This window comes from Corapipo altera, unplaced genomic scaffold, assembly GCF_003945725.1.
Source record: "Corapipo altera isolate COAL_440 unplaced genomic scaffold, ASM394572v1 150, whole genome shotgun sequence".
Classification (NCBI taxonomy): Eukaryota; Metazoa; Chordata; class Aves; order Passeriformes; family Pipridae; genus Corapipo; species Corapipo altera.
In genome coordinates, this window is record NW_020884941.1 from 1,376,393 (window position 1) to 1,393,985 (window position 17,593).

Sequence of the window (17,593 nt, forward strand, 5' to 3'; positions counted from 1 at the left end):
ACAGGCTTGAACAGCTCGGAAATCCTGTCACGATGAGGCTTCCCACAGCTCCAACCCAAAGCAGGCAGGGCTGTGCTTTGTTTGGGTGGTACCCCACTGCATCCATGAGTTTCAGCATGACCAGCAGCTCCTGCCTGGAAATGCTTGGTGCCAAAAGGAATGATTTGGGATGAAACACTGTGGCTGAACTCGGACAGTTGCCCTCGGTACTCGGCTTCCGTCAGTGTGGGTGAGCAGGAGGGAGCCTGGCTTTGGACCTGCCATAGGAGGCTCTGTGCAGCATGGACAGGTCTTCCTCACGAAACTGGGCTCAGAAAGGGGTCCGTCACTTGGAGCAGCCAAGCTCAGAGAGGATGACAGCACTTCTCCCAGCAGCACGAGGCTGGCACTGAAAAAGAGGAATCACATAAAGCAAAGCCAGGTTTTGCTGCAGCAGCAGATCAAGAGTCCTCCAAACAAAAGGCAATGCTCCTGGGCAAGGAGCAGAGGAAGCTGGAAAAACTGATGATCCATGTGGTAAAGAAGAAGGCACAGACATGGCTGTCCCCCTCCTGTGTCCCACTGGCTTTTCCTGGGGATTTTGCAGGTGGTTTGATTATCCAGCAGGTCTGTCCAGTGCCGGCGAGGAGTGGGAGTGAAGGAGCAGCTCTGCAGTGGGGACCTGCTTCCCGGTGTCACTTCATCCATGCAGCCATGGGCTGGGGGTCCACTGGGACACCTGCTGTGCTGCCAAGTCCCTCCACCCGTGGCTCTTCCAGAGCTGGAGGCAGCAGCAGTTGGACTTGACTCGGTGCATCCGGAGGCTCCGCTCCCGCCTTGCCCTCCTGCGCCTTCATTTGCTAATTTTCAGAGGTTACCGAGGAGACATTATTGATGATGATGATGATGGTAATAGGGGAGATAGGTGGCAGATTAATTCCTGAACTCTCTAACAGGATTTAAGCTAACAAGAGAGGAAGGCTTTTTTTTCCTCCCTCTTTCCTTTCCCTTCCTCCTTTCAGGTATTTCCTGTGCTGGGGATAACAACACCAAGGAGTGTTAAATTGGCTCTGAATGTCCACCCCTGGCTGTCCACATTCTTGTAACGATTTCATTAGCTTGAATTATCCACGTTATTTTCTTGTAATGGGATTAGCTGTACTGGAGTCAGCTGAAGTCCTGGAGCGGGAGGCGGGAGGGACCTTCCACTGCGTATTCCATTAACTCCCTCATGCAGGGGGTGGAACTGGCCATGGCTCAGCCCAGGGGCAAAACCATTTGCCAGGGTCCTGCGTTCCTAAAGGAGGAAGAAAGAAAAAGGAACATTATTATTTTTTTTTTCCTCCCCTTTATAATCAGCGAGTGGGTGCAGAGGCAGAGATCTGGCAAGGCCGTAATTTTCTGGGGGAGGGAAGGTCCTGTTTGGGGGCGAGGGGGGGAAAAATAATAAAATGAAGGTGACCATTGCAAAGCAATTGAGTGAGTTCTGCTGGGCTGACGTGTGGCTGCAGCCTGTTCCTGGGGCTGAGGCTGGGAAGAGAAGGATTTGTGTCTCTTTTGGACTCATCATCCCTGCCCAGAGCCATCTCTGATGAGCGGTCACGCTGCCTGGCTCGTTTGCCTGAGCTCTGTCCTAGGGCTGCCAGCAGTCACGAGGGGGGATTTAGGCAGTGGCAGGGCTTGGGAGGGGAAGGCAGTGAGAGGAGAGGAGGAGGAGGAGGAGGTGGTGGTGGTAGATGGCAAGCAACAAGAAGGTTGGCAGCCTTGCTGGAGGTTTTCAGGTTCAGTTTTTTCAACACGTTATTGCTGGTTTGTTTTTCTTGAAGGGATATAAAGGGGGATTTAGGATCCCCCCCCCCCATGCAGTGGGACCTCTGTACACATCTGCAGAAACCTAAGGGGGAGTTTTTTTGTTTGTTTTCCAAGAAGTTCTGTTCTCCTGGCAGTGGACAGTGGTTGGTCTCTCCAACCATGGTATGGATTCGTGGTGTCAGTTGTGCTTTCCCCTACAGAACTTGGCAACCCAGGAGTCTTTATTCAGCTCATGGCTTAGGGTGCACCAAGATCAAGCGTGATGAACACATCTGTGTGTTTGGGACTTGAAAATACCAATTAGGGATGGATAAATCTTGGCCTGACCCAAGGATCTTGTAGTTCAAGTGCTGCTATTTGAGACAGGGAAGGTGTTGCAATAGAGGGGTTGCTTCCCAGCTGGAGAGATGTTCACAACTTCTTAGGAAGAAATTCTTAGGAAGAAACTGTTCCCTGTGAGGGGGGTGAGGCCCTGGCACAGGTTGCCCAGAGTAGCTGGGGCTGCCTCATCCCTGGAAGTGTCCAAGATCAGGTTGGATGGAGCTCTGAGCAACCTGGGATAATGGAAGGGGGTCGGAATGAGACGAACTTTAACGTTTCTTCCAACCCAAACCATTCTGTGATTCCACATTTAACCTGATCCAGAGGTGCCTGTCCCATGAACAAGCATGTGTGAGTGGCTGTCACCACTGCCTGAGGCTGTGATGGGGCCAGACTTACACACTGGGAGCTGAGGGAGGGTGAGGAGAGATTTGGGAGCAGGGTCAGAAATTCAAACAAAACCCAGTGGGAGAGGAGGAACTCTGAAAAGAGGTAATGAAGTCAGTGGCAGAAGAGGATTGGTGTGCCTGGCAATCCTGGGGTGGAAGCACAGAGGATTTGGGGCTGTACCTGTCACAGGAGAGCAGTGATGGAAGGGGAGGGAGCTGCTGGGTGGAACTCGTGTGTCATGCTGGCATAGGAGGGAAGAGGGTTTCTGGAGATCACCTGTATCCCTGTCCTCCTCTGTCCTGTGTCTGCTGGGCTGTGTTGGTGAAGGATGTGCAGGCACCTTCTGGTGAACAGGCAAAGCCAAGTGAGCAGTGTGTTGTCTCCAAGCTGGAATGTGCTCTGTTTAATAGCAATATAATGTCCTATAATTAGCAGGCAAAGGACTTGCCTCCCAGCTGGCCTGTGCCAGAAGGATATAATTACAATCCCAAGGAGTGATGTTCCTCTGACCTGCAGCCAGCTTGCAGTGTACATCTTACAGCATGGAGGAGAAATCTACTTCTCCTCCCTCAGTTCAGCCAGGGAAGCGGGATGGCTGCGGCACCGCTGGAAGAGCTGCCAAAACATTGGGAAAGCAGCAATGCCATGCAGAAGTGCTGGGTCCCTTGTGGGTGGGAGGGAGGGGATGTCCCTTCTGGCATCTCTTGGAACATCCTGTGTCTCTGCTGAGCTTGGAATAGGCGCCTAGTCAACGGAGAGGCTGTGGCTGTTTTTATCCTGCAGCCCTGCAGATTGTTGCTCAGCCAGGGCCAGAACAGGCTTTTCCTGGTTTCCCAGTAAATCTGGATCAGCATAAAACAAAGGTTCTCGTTTAGGAAATAGTAGTTGCAGTGTTTGCTCAGGGCTGTCATCCCTTCCAGCCAACAGAGTGAAAATGTGCCAAGCCTGGGAGAGCGAGTGTAGGCGCGAGACGGAGTTGCCAGCCTGGCTGGCAGGATTCCTGCAGGGAGAGGGGAGCCCAGGCAGAGCCCCGTACCCAGACCCACCCCACACCTCTGCCCTCCCCTTCAGGCCCTGACCCCACTTGGGAATTCAGGGAGCAGCTGTTTGGACACCATTTTTCATGCTACGTGGGGAAGGAGGTGGTGGAGCCGCCGTGTGCATGGCAGGTCACCAGGGGCTTTCCAGTCCTGCCACCTCTGTGGGAAAATTCTTTGCTTTTGCCCTCTCCCTCTGCCCCAACCTGCCCGTATTAATTGTGAACAGCTCCATGGGGAGGTCATTCACACAAGAGATTTGGGTTTACCACCCACCTTGGCTGCACTCATTACAGGTGAGATTCAGCCCGGTGCGGGGCCACCAGGAACTGTGGGAGTGTCCTACCAGCAATCCAGCCCCAGTGGGTCTGATGGGGACAGGATTCACCAGGAAGGAGGTTGGGATCTTCTGCAAAGTTAAACCAGGCTGACTGTAAACCAGACAATGTCTCAAGATGGAAAGGACTTTGCTCCCACGACCACCAGATCCTTCAGCCCCAGGAGCACTTGGAGAAGGCATGGATGCTGGTGGGTGCAAATCCAGAAAGCACTCAGATTTCACACTCACACTGACTCCAGGAGCTTCCCTGTAAACCATCGTGCTTGGGGTGAGGAGCCTGGCATGGTGCTGTGCTCCACACCAGCAGCAGGGTTTGGTGCCAGCTCTTTCTGGTCTCTGTCCAGTTTGACAGGAAAGGCACATCAGCTCCCAGAGGAATCCCCACCCAGGGGCTGTGTGGGTTTTTTCCCTCCATCTGTGGCCCTTGGAGCTCTGTGCTGGAAGGGGAAGGAGCTGGCAGTGACACCAGGTCTGAGCTGCTGTGATCCCCCTGCCTCCCCAACCATCCCAACCCTGGAGAGGACATGTTTTCAAGCAGCTCAGTGGGGTCTCATGGAAGAGCTGCCTTCTTCCCTCCTGTTTCACTGTGCTCTGGCTTTACTTGGATGATGTGCTCCATCCCTTTTTCTTCTGCCATCCCCACCCCTGTGGCTTTGACTGTGGCGTGATCCATGCACAGCCATCCCGGAGCTGGAAGGCTGCGGCATGGATGCAGCTGGAGTGGGAACAAACACGTCAGCACCTGGCTTCCCTGGGTACTGCGGGGGGTAATTGGGTTCCCTCTGCCTCTCTCCCCCCAAAACCAGGGGAAATAATTGGAAAAGAGAGGTGTGAGTCTCTGCCTGGCACTGGAGAGGAGAACATTAAAGGCCGGAGCGCTCCACTTCATTCGCAGCTCCCGGGATGGTAATTGCTGTGTTGTGGTTTCTAATTAGCACCGCAGTGGGGGGGGACATCATTCTGCTCCACAACCCCAGTGGGGTCAGCCCTGTCTCCACTGTGCCCCTCGGCTTTCCTCACCCCCCCACTCTGCCTGTTCCCCAGATCCACCTCTCCGTGCTGGGTACCCCTGTCCTTCCCCCAAGCCGTCTGCCCGGGGAGATGCTCGTGGCCAGCCCAGCTCTGGATCAGATCCCCACCACCTCCACGTCTCCCAGCGTGGGTGGCTTGGACTGGTCTGAGCTGGGGAGGAAGGAAGAGCTAACTCTAACTTCTCCCACCTCTACCCAGGCTCGTGTGGGTCAGCACAGCTTCCCTGGGACCCTCAGCCTCGGGGTCCTGCTCCTGTGGGCACCTCCTTGCCCATCCTGTGTCAAAGGGACACGTGGTGTTTCAGCACACAGAGTGAGCGTTGTCTGAGGCTTCTCTTTGACCAAGCACTCTGGTCCTGTTCCTTTAATGAATACTCTGCTCCCTTGGCAATGCCCATGGTGTTTTCCACAGAGAAATAGGTTGAAGCAAGAGCTCCCCTGCCCATGCCTCCCATCTTTCCTAGCTAGGTGGTCATCTCCTTGGGCCACGAGCTCTCTCCTTACCTCATCCTTAACCCAACCGCGGCATTTGAGATGCTCCAGGGCTGCTCCGAGTAAGAGGAGCCACCTCTGCCACCTCGGGGGTCCCCGTCACCCCTACCCCCTTGCAGGAGGACCCTCCTGCTGCTGGAAACCCCCAGGGTGCTCCTGCTGCTCCCCGAGCAGAGCATCCCCACCAGCCGAGAGCGGGGTTTGTTTGTTTGTTTGCGCAGCTCCCGCTCGGAGGGAGCAGGAGGGAGAGAGGGAGGGAAAGCTCCGAGCAGGAGACGTGCAGATTCATTTCGAGGCTTCATAATGGTACATTTACACACCACGTTGCCTAAGGAAATTGGGTGGATGAATGCCTGGTCATGCTGCCAGTGCACCGGGTTAACTCCCAGGATTTAGCTTATATCATTTCACGAGAGCGTTTATGGCCTTTACTGTGTTTATTCCCAGGTGCTCTTTGGCACTGCTGTGTCCCAGGCTCCTTTTGTGTATGCACGCCTGTGTGTAGATTTTCAAATAAAATAACACATCTCTTCAGACCTGGGCCACATTAAATATTTATTGCCTGTAGTTTGTGCATATGTGTTTGATAAATGGGTGTGTGGGGAGGGGAGGAGAAGGGGAAGCGGGAGCTCGGCGGCAGAGAAAGCGTTGGCTTTGTCCTGGAATTTCTCCAGGGGATGGCACTGGAGAGGGTTGTCCAGCGAGTGCTGCCTTTGGGGCTGTTTTCAGGCTTTTTGGGCAAGGTGGGATCCCTGGTGGGATGGCTGAGTGCTCAAGACACAAGTTCTTTCTCTGGGGACAAGGTTGGGACAAGGTTCCTGTTGAGCACAGGTGCTGCCAGCTCTGCCCCACAGCAGGAACCCCCTTATCTCCCCATTCCTGGTTTTCCATTGACACTCAGAATGACTGAAATGCTTTCGGATCTGGAGGTTGTTGTGTAGGGCTTGGGTCTGCTGGATTTACCTGTTTCCTTTCAGCCAGCTTAAATAAAACCAGTTTATTCCAGCCCAGAGACTGGATGGGAAAGGCTGGTACCTGACTGAAGTGTTAGACCAAGGAAATTCAGCCTTAAAACTGATGCCCAGCATCCATGGAGCAGAGGGATGAAACCTTTGTGTCCCCAGACACCTCTGGGGATAAAGGAGTTATTCTGGAAAGACATTATGTGGGGCCATTCTCTCTCATGCCCATATCCTGTGCACTCCAGCCCCTCTCCAGAAGTGCAAATAAATCTGTTTTGGTGGAAATTTAGAGAAACCCCGTCTCCTGGTAACCTGGAGATGCTCTTTGCCCACCCTGAACAGGGCATGGCATGCAGGCTGGATCTCCTGAAGGGAGGAGAAGCACAGCAGTTATATAAAAGAAGTTTTTTGCTTTGTTAAGATTTGTGGCCAGTAAGGATGATCCTTGAAATCCAAGCTGAGTTTTTAGGTGTTAATAGGTGCTTTGGACATGGGGTTTACAGGGAAGCAGAGTGACTGCAGGATACCCGGACCCAGACTCACCTGAGACCACAGCAACGTGGGTCTGCATCCAGCACTGGTTCTTCCCTTGGTCTCACACTGTCTTTGCTTTTCCCTCTGATTGACAGCACCTTTGGAGAGCTGAAGACTGTCCGGCTGCCCAAGAAAATGGCAGGAACTGGATCCCACCGAGGCTTCGGGTTTGTGGATTTTGTCACCAAGCAGGATGCCAAGGTGAGCTGTGGTCCTTCCTCTCTGGCATCTTCCCTGCCAGGTCTTGGAGCAGATGAGGAAGGGAGCCTGGAGGCTCTGTCCTGCTGAGTTTTATCCCAGATTTGGAGCAGGCTGTTGCAATTCCCAACAAAGCTGCATTGAGGCTGAAACCACCAAACACACAGGCAACCACTGGAGGTTGTGTGACAGAAACCCCAGCCTAGGCCATGATGGGAATAAGTTTGGTGTAACTGATAAAATGGCTAAAAATTCTTGTAATATAGAAGGACAGGAGCTTATTTTTCAGATTTGTCAGCAGTAAGGTGAAAAAGGATGGTATTTACCCAACATCAACACATCAGGAAATCTCTCTACTTGTCCCATCTTCACCACCACCTTGGTTTTAGGGGAGTTTTGGATATTGTGGCTGTTCACTGATTTGTAAACTGCTCAAGGCTTGTGTTCATCGGTTCCTCTGTGTGTTTTGAGACCTCATGAACAGCCTTACCCTGGTGCTTTCATAGTGAGTGTACCAGAAGATCAGGAGTTGTGAATTGATCTAGTTCATTTATTTTTTTAAAGCTTTCCTGTGTGTTTAAGTTCCAGACTTGCAGCAGAAACAAGGGGATTGTAGCCTGCCTGATAATATCCTGCTCTTACCCTTTGCTAGAGGTTCCAGAGCAGGCTGGCTCAGGCATGAGCTCTGGTGCACTGGGCAGAAGAGGGTCCTTGTTCCTGCTGTGAGCTGCTCTGTGGGCACTCCCAGCACTGCAGCAGGGTGGATTTCATCCTGCTGTTGGTTCCTGGTGATTTGAGCAGTATCTGGAAGAGTGTGGTTGTAGGCACAAACCACGGGATGTTATTGCTGAAGGAAAGGGACCACGTGGCTCCACTGACTCCCCAAGACTCCAGATTTTCAAGACTGTGAGCAGAGATGAAGGAGAGAGGAGGGGGGAGCCAGCATAGCCTGTGTTTATGTTTTTAGACAGGATTCATTGATCCAGGATCACAAGGGACTATTAGATCATCCATTCCAGTCTGACCTCCCATATAACACAGTATATGGAGTTTCTTTGTTAGTCCTGTATTGATCCTAATTCAAACTTCCCTCTGCTCAGCTTTCATCCTCCCCTTGAGGACCCACTGGCTGGGCAGCCTGGGGTGCACTGAGCCCCCCAGGAACCTGGTTCCTCTTCCTGTTCCGTGAGCTGTGCCCGTGGTTCTCCTCAAAGTTCACCTCTGCCTCACTCACAGTTGTTCAGGCTTTATTCCTGGTTTTTGAATTAATCTTTTACTAAGGAAACTTTAGGCAGTTGATGGAAAGGTGCATAGAGGGACCTGACTGGTTTTTTATTGCTGCTCTGTTTGGGGGGGTGTGAGGCAGTGCTCACTTTTCTGATGGTTTCTGGAGGAAACAGGCACAGGCTCAGTGTTTGCCTCCCCTTTTGATCCCTTTTCATCCCAGTGGCTGATTCCAGCTGCACTGGAGAACTAGGAATCTTGAGTAGCAGGAAATCCATCTGTGGCTGGTGAGGGGAGTGAGCCAGGCAGGGCTCTGGATCAGGGCACTGCTCCCAAAGCTGCGGGATTTGAGCGTGCAGGGAACAAGTTGCCCTGTGGAAGAGCTCTCAGTGGGGTTTTCTTCTTTTCCAGCAAAGCAGCTCTTCTTCCTTCTCCTTCATATTTTTTTCTACCCTCATCTCTTTGAGGGATTTAATTGTCTCACAAGTGGCACATCAAGTACACTCCATTGGCCGTCTGGAAAAGGATGCACAGTGTATTGATGAATAGGATCCTGAATATTGTAAACACGGTCATAATTGGCTTAGAGTTTATTGCTTAGTGAAATGAGAGAGGAGGGGAGTGGGCCCAGAGACCTCTGAGCTGAATAGCTGTGACTGCCAGTGACGTTTTTTGCTCAGAGTGGTAATCTGGAAATCGCTTATAAGCATCTTATAAAACATGATGGGTTTGTAATAGAATAGTTGGGCTCCCTTTGTTGGGCATTTAAAGCCTGTGACCTCCCGTGTTTGTCTTTTTCTCTCAACAACCGCGGCTGCTGTGGGAGCGCACACAGAGATTTTCCAAAGCCAGGATGGGGATGTGGGGCTCCCCCTCCCAACTCACTGATGCTGTGCCTGCAGATCTTTCCCATCAGGCTTGGGTTTGTCTTCTCAGCCTCCCCTAATGCTCTGCCACCCGCTCGAGGAGAGCCAGCCCTCCCAAAGTGTTGTCCCAGGACGGGTGAACATCAGGCTGTGAGTCACCTTGGCAGCCAGGGAGGTGACATTCAGGCAGGGCACGGGATGCTGCTGGTGGCAGCACCTTCTGCCCGTCCTCTGCTCATCCTTCAGAGCCCCAGCCTCACTCCTGGCTTTCCCACGGTGATGTCTGTGGCCAGGGCTGTCTCTGGGGGCGTCTGACGGCTCCCAGGGTGATGGATGGACCTCAGCTGGGAGTGTTACACCACCATCAGATGGAATTAGCAGCCCTCTCTCTCCTGTGTCATGAACATTTACCAGATCCCAGCACACACACATGCGACACCCAGGAATAGGGAGGAACCCACAGCAGAGACAGCAGCGGGAGGGACAGAGTGATGTTCACAAAGAGGCTGATCCAGCCTTTGTTTTTAAACCTCCAGTGCCAGCTGGCCACTAGCTGGGAGTGCCTGGAAGGTGGGGATGAGCAGGGAAACTTTGATCCACTGGCAATAACAAAATAACTCCCTTTAAGGAAGCACTAACCATTCGCGTTTCCTGATGTTCCCTTTGCAGAATTGTTGTGGAATTGTTTTTATTTTTGAACTATTAGCTGGAAGCCGAGTTTCCACTTTTCTCCCCTGTTGATATAAAAATACATCTGGTCTCCAAATAGAAATTGCCCGTTTGGGAAAGACAGTCGACGCTTTAAAAATGCACACACACGGAAGGAAAAATCCTCGTGTGCAGCTGGCATTGCTGAGAGCATCCTCAGCTGGGACTGGTTCTTGCAAGGAAGGGATATTTATCAATCTCCTAATGTTGTTGACCCTTTGTCCCTCTAATGATTCCAGCCTGAAGGCTCTTCGGCTTGAGTATTTAATAGGGCAAGGGGGAATCTATAGGCAGAGCAGCCCTGTCCTCCAAATTAATACAGCAGTTGGGGTTGGAGCTGTCACACTAAGGGGTGACAGACACCATGGTCCAGTCTCTGATCTCTGCCTCTCCCTTGCCCTGGCACAGCAGGCTCTGCTCCAGAGCTCTGTCTGGCTCATCCCAACAGCCCGGGCTTCATCTGAGTTTATTTTGAAATTTCCTTTCTGAATCCCACAGATATTTTTCAGCTGCTGTTCCAGCCTTTCTCTGTTCACTTTTCCCTGCTCTGTCCACCTCTCCATCCACTTCCTGGGCTCTAGCCCTGCCCAAGCTGTACTTGGAGGTAGCGACGATATCCTGCCGTGCTGAGCCGGAATGTTGAGCTCAAACCAAACTCTGCAAAATCATATTCAAAAAAATGTTCAGAAATGAAATTCTTAAACATGCTCACATGCTGTTTTCTAAGGGGAGGAGACCACAGGTTTTTCATGCAACCCCTAAAAGCAAGAGGGGCCTGTGAGGAGGTTTGCCAGAGAGCTACAGCCTTCGACGTGGCCTGGCAGTGGGTGTGTTACCAAATGCAGCTTTAACAAAATCCTTTTTTGGCATTTAAAAAGGAACCTTCTGTGGCAAAGGCTCCCCTTTTCTTAAAGGTGTAGGAGGATGTGAGGCTGTGGGAATTAGAGGTCTCTTGAGTGGACACCACACCTCTCTTTATCCCTTGTTGGGGCACAGCTGCACAAACCTCTGGCTGTTCAGTGCTTGGGTCCTCAAAAGAAGTGTCCTGGGAAGGGAGATGCTCAGGTGGAGGAGCTGCACCCCAAAAATAGCTCCTGCTTCCAGCCCCACTTTCTGTGAAAGCCAGCCTGCTTGTCCTCGTTTCATATTTCTCACCTAATTAAAATATATTTTTTCCCTCCCTATCTTTTCATTTGGAACAGCAGCAGTGGCAAATTTCTTCCTCTCGCTGGAAGATTTCCAGCAGTGTGGATGTATGGGAATGGCATTTCTCCCCTTCATCTCTTTGTCTTTTAAATCATCGGTGATTTCTCTTTTTTTGTCCCCCTGAAAAAGTCTTAATTCCTCGCAGAGCAGTGAAGAGCTACGTTTCATTTTTTAGCTCTTTTTCCAAAGAAGTGACATTCGGGTGTTTGTCACCTGAAATGTGCAGCTTCTCTTCTGCAGCCCCAGCTCTGGGAGGTTGTCTGGAAGACAGCTCACAGGGAGCAGAGCTCCCAGCACAGGCTGGAGCTTTCCTTCATCCTGGGTGCAAACCAGCTCATTTTGGGAATGTGCTTGGCCGGGAAGGGCCGATGTCACCAGGCTGCTGGCAGATGCGTCTCTCCCAGCGGGTTTCTTTCATGCAACACAACTTGATGGCAGCATCTGCCTTCCCTCTTGCTCCGTGACCTTTCCCAGTGCTGCCAGCAGAAGTAGAGGATGGCTCATCCCAGACTGGGCTGAGCAGCTGTGTGTGCCTGGTGAGGCGTGGAAGCAATCCTGCGAGGAGGAGGAGGAGGTGGCAGAGAAGTGGCTCAGAGGACGAGAGACCACCAAGCGCCGCGTGTCACACCCCGTTCCTCACGGCCTGCCCTCCTCCAGGACCTGCTGCAGAGCACAGAGAGCTCACAGGGGCTGTGCAGTGCCATCCAACCTTCCTCTTCCTTGTGCTGTGGGAAGCGAGGAATTAAAAAGTATAAATTGACAAATGAAACCCGGCGATTAGAGCTGCAGTTGTCTGCCAGGCTTTGGAAGAGGCTTGTTCTGCCAACGTAAACAGCCATCACAACTCCCTTCTGCCGCCTCCCCCCGAGTGTTTGTTTAAGTCAACACATTGCTCTGCTAATTGGAAGATAGGCCTTTAAAACACAGCAGCAGCAAATAAAAACAGCTCTAACTTGCAGCCCTTCCCAGAGGAATGTGCCTCCCAAAAAGGGGCCACCCTCCCGGGTCACCCCGGGGAGCTGCTGACAGCTGGACAGTGGGTATCTCAGCCATACTATGGAGGTGGTGGTGCTGGTGCTCCTCATCTCTCTTTTTTATAGCAAGTGAGAAAGGGATTCAGAAGGAGGGGGAAATGCTGGTTACTGAGTGCTGGTCACTGGAAGTGGGGAGGTTTTTGAGTTTCATAACCCAGCGGCTCAAAGAGGGTCCTGGCTGCTGAGGAGCAGTTGTGGGCAGCAAAGCCTCTTGCAGGAGAAGCCCCTCTGCCCAGACATGTGGTATTTGGGGGCAACCACAGTGGGCCAAAGTTGCCATTTAGCAAATGGCTCAGAGGAGAGGTCTGGGCTTCTCCAGGACAGCTTTGGAGCTGTTTTGAGGGCCTCCAGATGAGAGGACAGGTCCCTGTTGGACTGCAGGATGTATTTCTATGGTCCTATAACTGCCATATTTTTTCCAAGGATATGAGTTTGCAGAGCTAATCCCAGCCTTAGCTGGGGCTCTTAAAAGAGCATTTGGGGCATTTCTCTCCCCCTGTGCCCAGCCATGTGTCACATTACTGTGGAGTACTTTGTGCCTGGGGATGAAAATACTTGACCAACATGTCTGTGTATTTGCATTATGGGCCCTACCCTGCTCAGTCCTGAATTTCCTTGAAAGTCTGTGGGAAATAAGGACAAGGCCAAACTTCCCTGGATCGAGTTGCTGTTTTCTGAGTGTCTCTGCTGGTTGCCTTCAGGCATAAAAAGCCATCTGAGCTCTGTGCTGGCCGGCAGACTTGTATTCCACATCACCAAGAGCTATGTGGATGTTATTAATCAGGATCTAACAATGAGGAAGCCTCTGGATTTCTATGACATAGCAAACCACCATAGCCAGAAAGAACAGAGGACTTCTCCAATGGCTTCTGCTCTGCCTTACTTGCTGCCACTACGGCCAATATCACAAGATGGTTGGCAACAGGAAGGCAGCTTTCAAACTTGTTGCCCTTGAGCAGAAAGGAGCATCTCTGCTCACACCTGAGCCGTGCTTTCCTGCGTGCCAGCAGAGAACAGGGGGGTAGAGAGTCACAAGGTGTCCCATGAAGGCCCTAGTTTGTTGCTGACCCCTCTAGTGCTACCCCAAGGCTCGACAGCCTTTCCAGGCTGCAGCTTTCCCGGCTCAGGTGTGGTTCCATCCTTGAGCTGCTCCCTGTGCTGGATTTCAGCCTGTTCCCATGAGCAGCAGCCTGAGGGAATGGCAGTGGGTATTTGCTCTGCTGCAAGTACGTAGAAGATAAATGATCCAGTCAAAGCCACTGATGGAGATGAATCCTGCCCCGTCAGAGCAAAGCGCTCAGAGCGGGATGTTCTCTGGTGGCCTTTTAGCTTCAGGGCAGAGGGAGGGACATCTTCGCTTTTCTTTATGTGAGCCTGTTCTTATTTTCTCTTTTAATTTTTGTTTCTTCTAATCTTAATTCTGCAGAAAGCCTTCAATGCCCTGTGCCACAGCACACATTTGTACGGCCGGAGGCTGGTCCTGGAGTGGGCAGACACGGAGGAGACGTTGGAGGCCCTGAGACGGAAAACAGCCGACCATTTCCACGGTAACACACAGCATCCTTCTGGCCTGTCACTACAGCCTGGCTGGCACCATCCCATCTGGCACACGCTGCTGGTCCACGCCAGCCCTTTCCCTACTGCTGCTGGCGTGTTGGAGCTGGCAGGTAGATGCTGGAGCCTGAGGATGCAGGGGGAAGCAGGAGGCAGCCAGGCCAGGGCTTTGTCTGACAGCTCTGTGTGTGTGAGCTACTTAACTCTCTGTGTGCTGGCACTGCCGAGGCATCTCAATGCCACCTGCCACCACAGTGCCTTTGCTCCATCCCCTGGCACCCCAGGGTGCTCCAGAGCTGGGGACGGGCTCTGTGCACGCAGCACACGAATTAAAAAGGACCAATAATTTTGCCATGGGTTGAGATGCAGAGAGGGCTGTTTGGATCAGGTTGAGAATGGCAGCCCCGCAGATGACAGCACTGCAGGCTCCTATTGACAGCCATCGACAGGCACAAATGCATTGCTTGGCAAATATTTATGTAGGAAGGGCTCCCCTGGGCTGGAGGGCTAAGCTGGAGATCAATGTGCTTCCTCCTGCATCCCCTCCCAGCCTCCTCTCTCCATCACCACATGCCCATGGCCCGGGGGTTTGGCAGGAGCGGTTGTGGGGCTGCACATCACAATCCCTGGTGATGGAAGAGCAGCACGCCTCGGTTATTTAGTGATCCTGACTCCAGCAGGGTCTGGCCACGTGTTCCTGAAATAGTGTGTGCAGGGCTGGTTATTCCAGGCTGGGGAAGCTGCAGGTTGGTGCTGGAAGGGCTGAGGGTGGGTAAAACCAGGGAGGTGTGGAGCAAAGTGCTGGTATCCAGGGGCTGTTCTCCCACGTGGTGCCAAAGAGGAAACTAAAAAGAGCACAGTGGTGTATCCAGGCACGTGTAAGAGCCTGGATGTGCAGGAGGCAGCGGGAAGGGTGGGCACAGCTGGGGGTTGGATGTGCCCACCCAGAACCCAGTGCTGGTGGGGGGACACATCGTGCTTACTCACAGTGACATGAGTCTCCACCTGGGTGAAGAAGGCAGCAGATGTGATGTTTCATGCACCCAGTTTTATCTTCAGCATCACCTTCCCTCCTTTCTACTCTATTCAGCCCAGGGGGAAATAAATAGTCTTGGATTTGGGGTCGTTGCAAACTCACAGCAGATGCTGGCTGCTGCCTGTGAGCTCTGCCACCTCCCCCAGGTTTCTGTCTGCCTTTTGCTCCAGCCTCCTTCTCTGGGCTCTTCCTCACCGAGCTGGAGACTCGGGGAGAGCAGCAGGAAGAGCATTTTCACATCCCAAGGGGAATGCAGCCTCGGAGCTGAAGTGGCCCCAGGGGCTCGACTGAAAAGCAGGAGCCAGGTTATCACTCCCCATCTTTAGGGACGGGGAATGGGATGGAAGCAGCAGCCACTGCTGTGCTCCAGTCTCGAGGGGAGAGCAATAACATCCAATACCTCCAGCCCTGGCAGCTAATCCTGCGGCAGAGGGACCTGCCAGGAGTGGATCTCCGTAACAAAGCCAGGCTTGGGCACACGGCGGGCACTGCCCAGTGCCTGGGACCAAGTCTCAGCCTCTCCACACCGCCCTGGCAGGCTGGAGGGTCACGGGTGGGATTTTATTTCCTTGGAAAGTGTCCTTTCCTGATTTCAAGGCGGGTTTCTGGCAGCAATGCCCGGTGGCTGAGTGGGGGGGGGAGCTGCACCCTGTCCCTCTTGCTGTGGGGGTGCAGAGTGTGATAGTGATAAAGAGGGGAAAACAGCAGCCACCACCCTGCCTGCAGCCCCCATGGGGATGCTCCTTCACCTTTCCTGCCCGCTGTAGCTGGAGGCTGGTTTTCCCACAGGGAGCACACACAGCATTCCCGCCCTGCCTTGCACCCTCCCTACCCCTGCAGCCACCACTCAGCTGGGCTGAGACCACACATCTCATTGCACTGGTGATAACAGACCAGGTGCTGTCAACCAGAAACCAAACTCACTTCTTCCTACCCATACCCATTTCCCCTACTCTCCTCTCCCCAGGAGCAGCTCAGACATCCCTGTGCTGTTCATGGATGTCCCCCTGAGTTTTTCCCTCCCACCTCAGTGTGGGTGAGGGTCTTTTCACAGCTTTGCAGGCTGCAGTGGCCAGGCCCATCTGGTCTCTTACCTCCAGGTAGGAAGAGACTGAGCTGATAATGGGAAAGAAAAGATAATTTAGAGTCTTCAAGGTTCAGGAAACAGTCAAGACTGAAGTCCCTTGTGTCCTCAGCTGGTCTTTGTCTCCAGAAGTCACTGCTGCTGCTGTCTTCAAGTTGCTCCCCAAGCCAAGCCCAGCCAGCAGTGCCTGGGAAGCAAGATGTGGAGGCAGATGCCATATAAAGGCACAGTGTAGTAGATGAGGTAGGCCTTATCCCACTATCCATCTCAGCTTATTCCTTGCTTCCTGCCCTGAACTTCTTTGCAGGGTTGAGCATTGCTATCTCATGGGGGAGCCTTTGTCATTTTTCCTTTCTCTGAAAGTTTTCTCTGATCTTTTTGGACCTGGAGACCTCCAACACCACAAGCCACTCTTGGTATTGGAGAAGCTGCTCTTGCCATTTGTATCCAGCTGTGTTGGCTTGCTGTGCCATGGGTACAGGGTGACATGTCACCTCTGTTGCTGCTGGCTCTTTTCCTGGTTATTCCACAGAAAAGCAACCAGGGAGCATACCAAGGACTTTGCACATGCCAGAGGAGGTCACAGGACAAAGGACTGAGCCACCTTGATCTTACAGGTGTCTTGAGTAGCAGCAGCCAAAACCCCTTATCCAGCAGCTCCAGTGTCATCCCCATCATCTTTGTCTTAGCAAGGAAACACTCTGGAGTATTTCCAAGTCCAGACCTGGGCTGTGAGAGACGTGTCCTACCACTGACTGCTCTCTGCTACAATTATGCACCTAATTTCTAGACACCATTTACAGAGATTTGGCTTCCAGTTCCAGGTCTCTGCTGTTATTTAAGTTAAAGAGAGGTCTGGGCTCCCAAATCTTTTTTTCCATGCAGGCATTTGCCATGGCAATCAAGCCACTTCTGAGCCATCTTTTCAATAGGTCTAATAGATGCAATAAAATGGAATAGGCTTCCTTCTCATTTTGTGTAGTTTTCAGGTCATTCTTCATGGCTTGTTCTGAGGCTTTGTAATGTTCCACGAGAAAGTGAGGACCTCAGAAGTGGTCACTGACTGCCAGAGGTGGTTGGTTTCAGTAATGCTGTCAGGAGTGAAGCCACAGCTCAGCTCTGATGCCTGGGACTGCAGCACTGCACTCCACACTGGCTCTCCTGCCTCCCCAAGCACAGTCTGTAAGAGCTTTGAGTCTTTTTGCTCATTTCCGAGAGCACCTTCTTTTCACCCTGAGGGAGGAGCATCTTATATTAGAAAACAAAAAGCCACTTTGAGCTTTAATTGCACCCCACTCGTAATTTGGGGGGACCCACTGCTGCAAGGTGTGCAGAGAGCCTGAGAGCTGGGCCAGCAACAGGGGAGGATTTGGTGCTGCTGTGGATAAACTTATCTACTCTAACTTGGTAAGGAGAAGCCAGGGAAAGGTTGGCCAACAGCTGTCCTTGGGATTTATAATCCAGCTCATAACCTGAAGCAGGGTGGTGGCAGGTGCTGCATCAGGGCAGTGAGGGATGACAAACCCTGCCACCCACAGCATCTTGGCTCCTGAGTGGGAAACAAGGAAAACAAGGATCACTGATGTCCTCGAAGCCACCGCCCAAACAGTGACAAAGGGATCCCCCTGCCCTGCAGCTGAATTGCCAGCCCTGGGGTGAGAGGCAGATCTGGATTTGTGCCCTGCACAGGAAGCAGCATTCCAGGGTCACATCCAGAGCCCTGCACAGGAAGCAGCATTCCAGGGTCACATCCAGAGCCCTGCACAGGAAGCAGCATTCCAGGGT

General features: G+C 52.5%; 1 protein-coding gene across 3 annotated transcripts in view; it reads left to right on the forward strand.

Annotated features, from left to right (window-relative positions):
* RBM19 (RNA binding motif protein 19) overlaps positions 1–17,593 on the forward strand; it is a 65,303-nt gene that overhangs the window by 34,736 nt on the left and 12,974 nt on the right. For all 3 annotated transcript variants that reach the window (XM_027661642.1, XM_027661643.1, XM_027661644.1), the window contains exons 22-23: positions 6,994–7,099; positions 13,561–13,681. In XM_027661642.1, the coding sequence (XP_027517443.1) occupies positions 6,994–7,099; positions 13,561–13,681 (227 nt within the window). The remainder of the gene's footprint in view (positions 1–6,993; positions 7,100–13,560; positions 13,682–17,593) is intronic.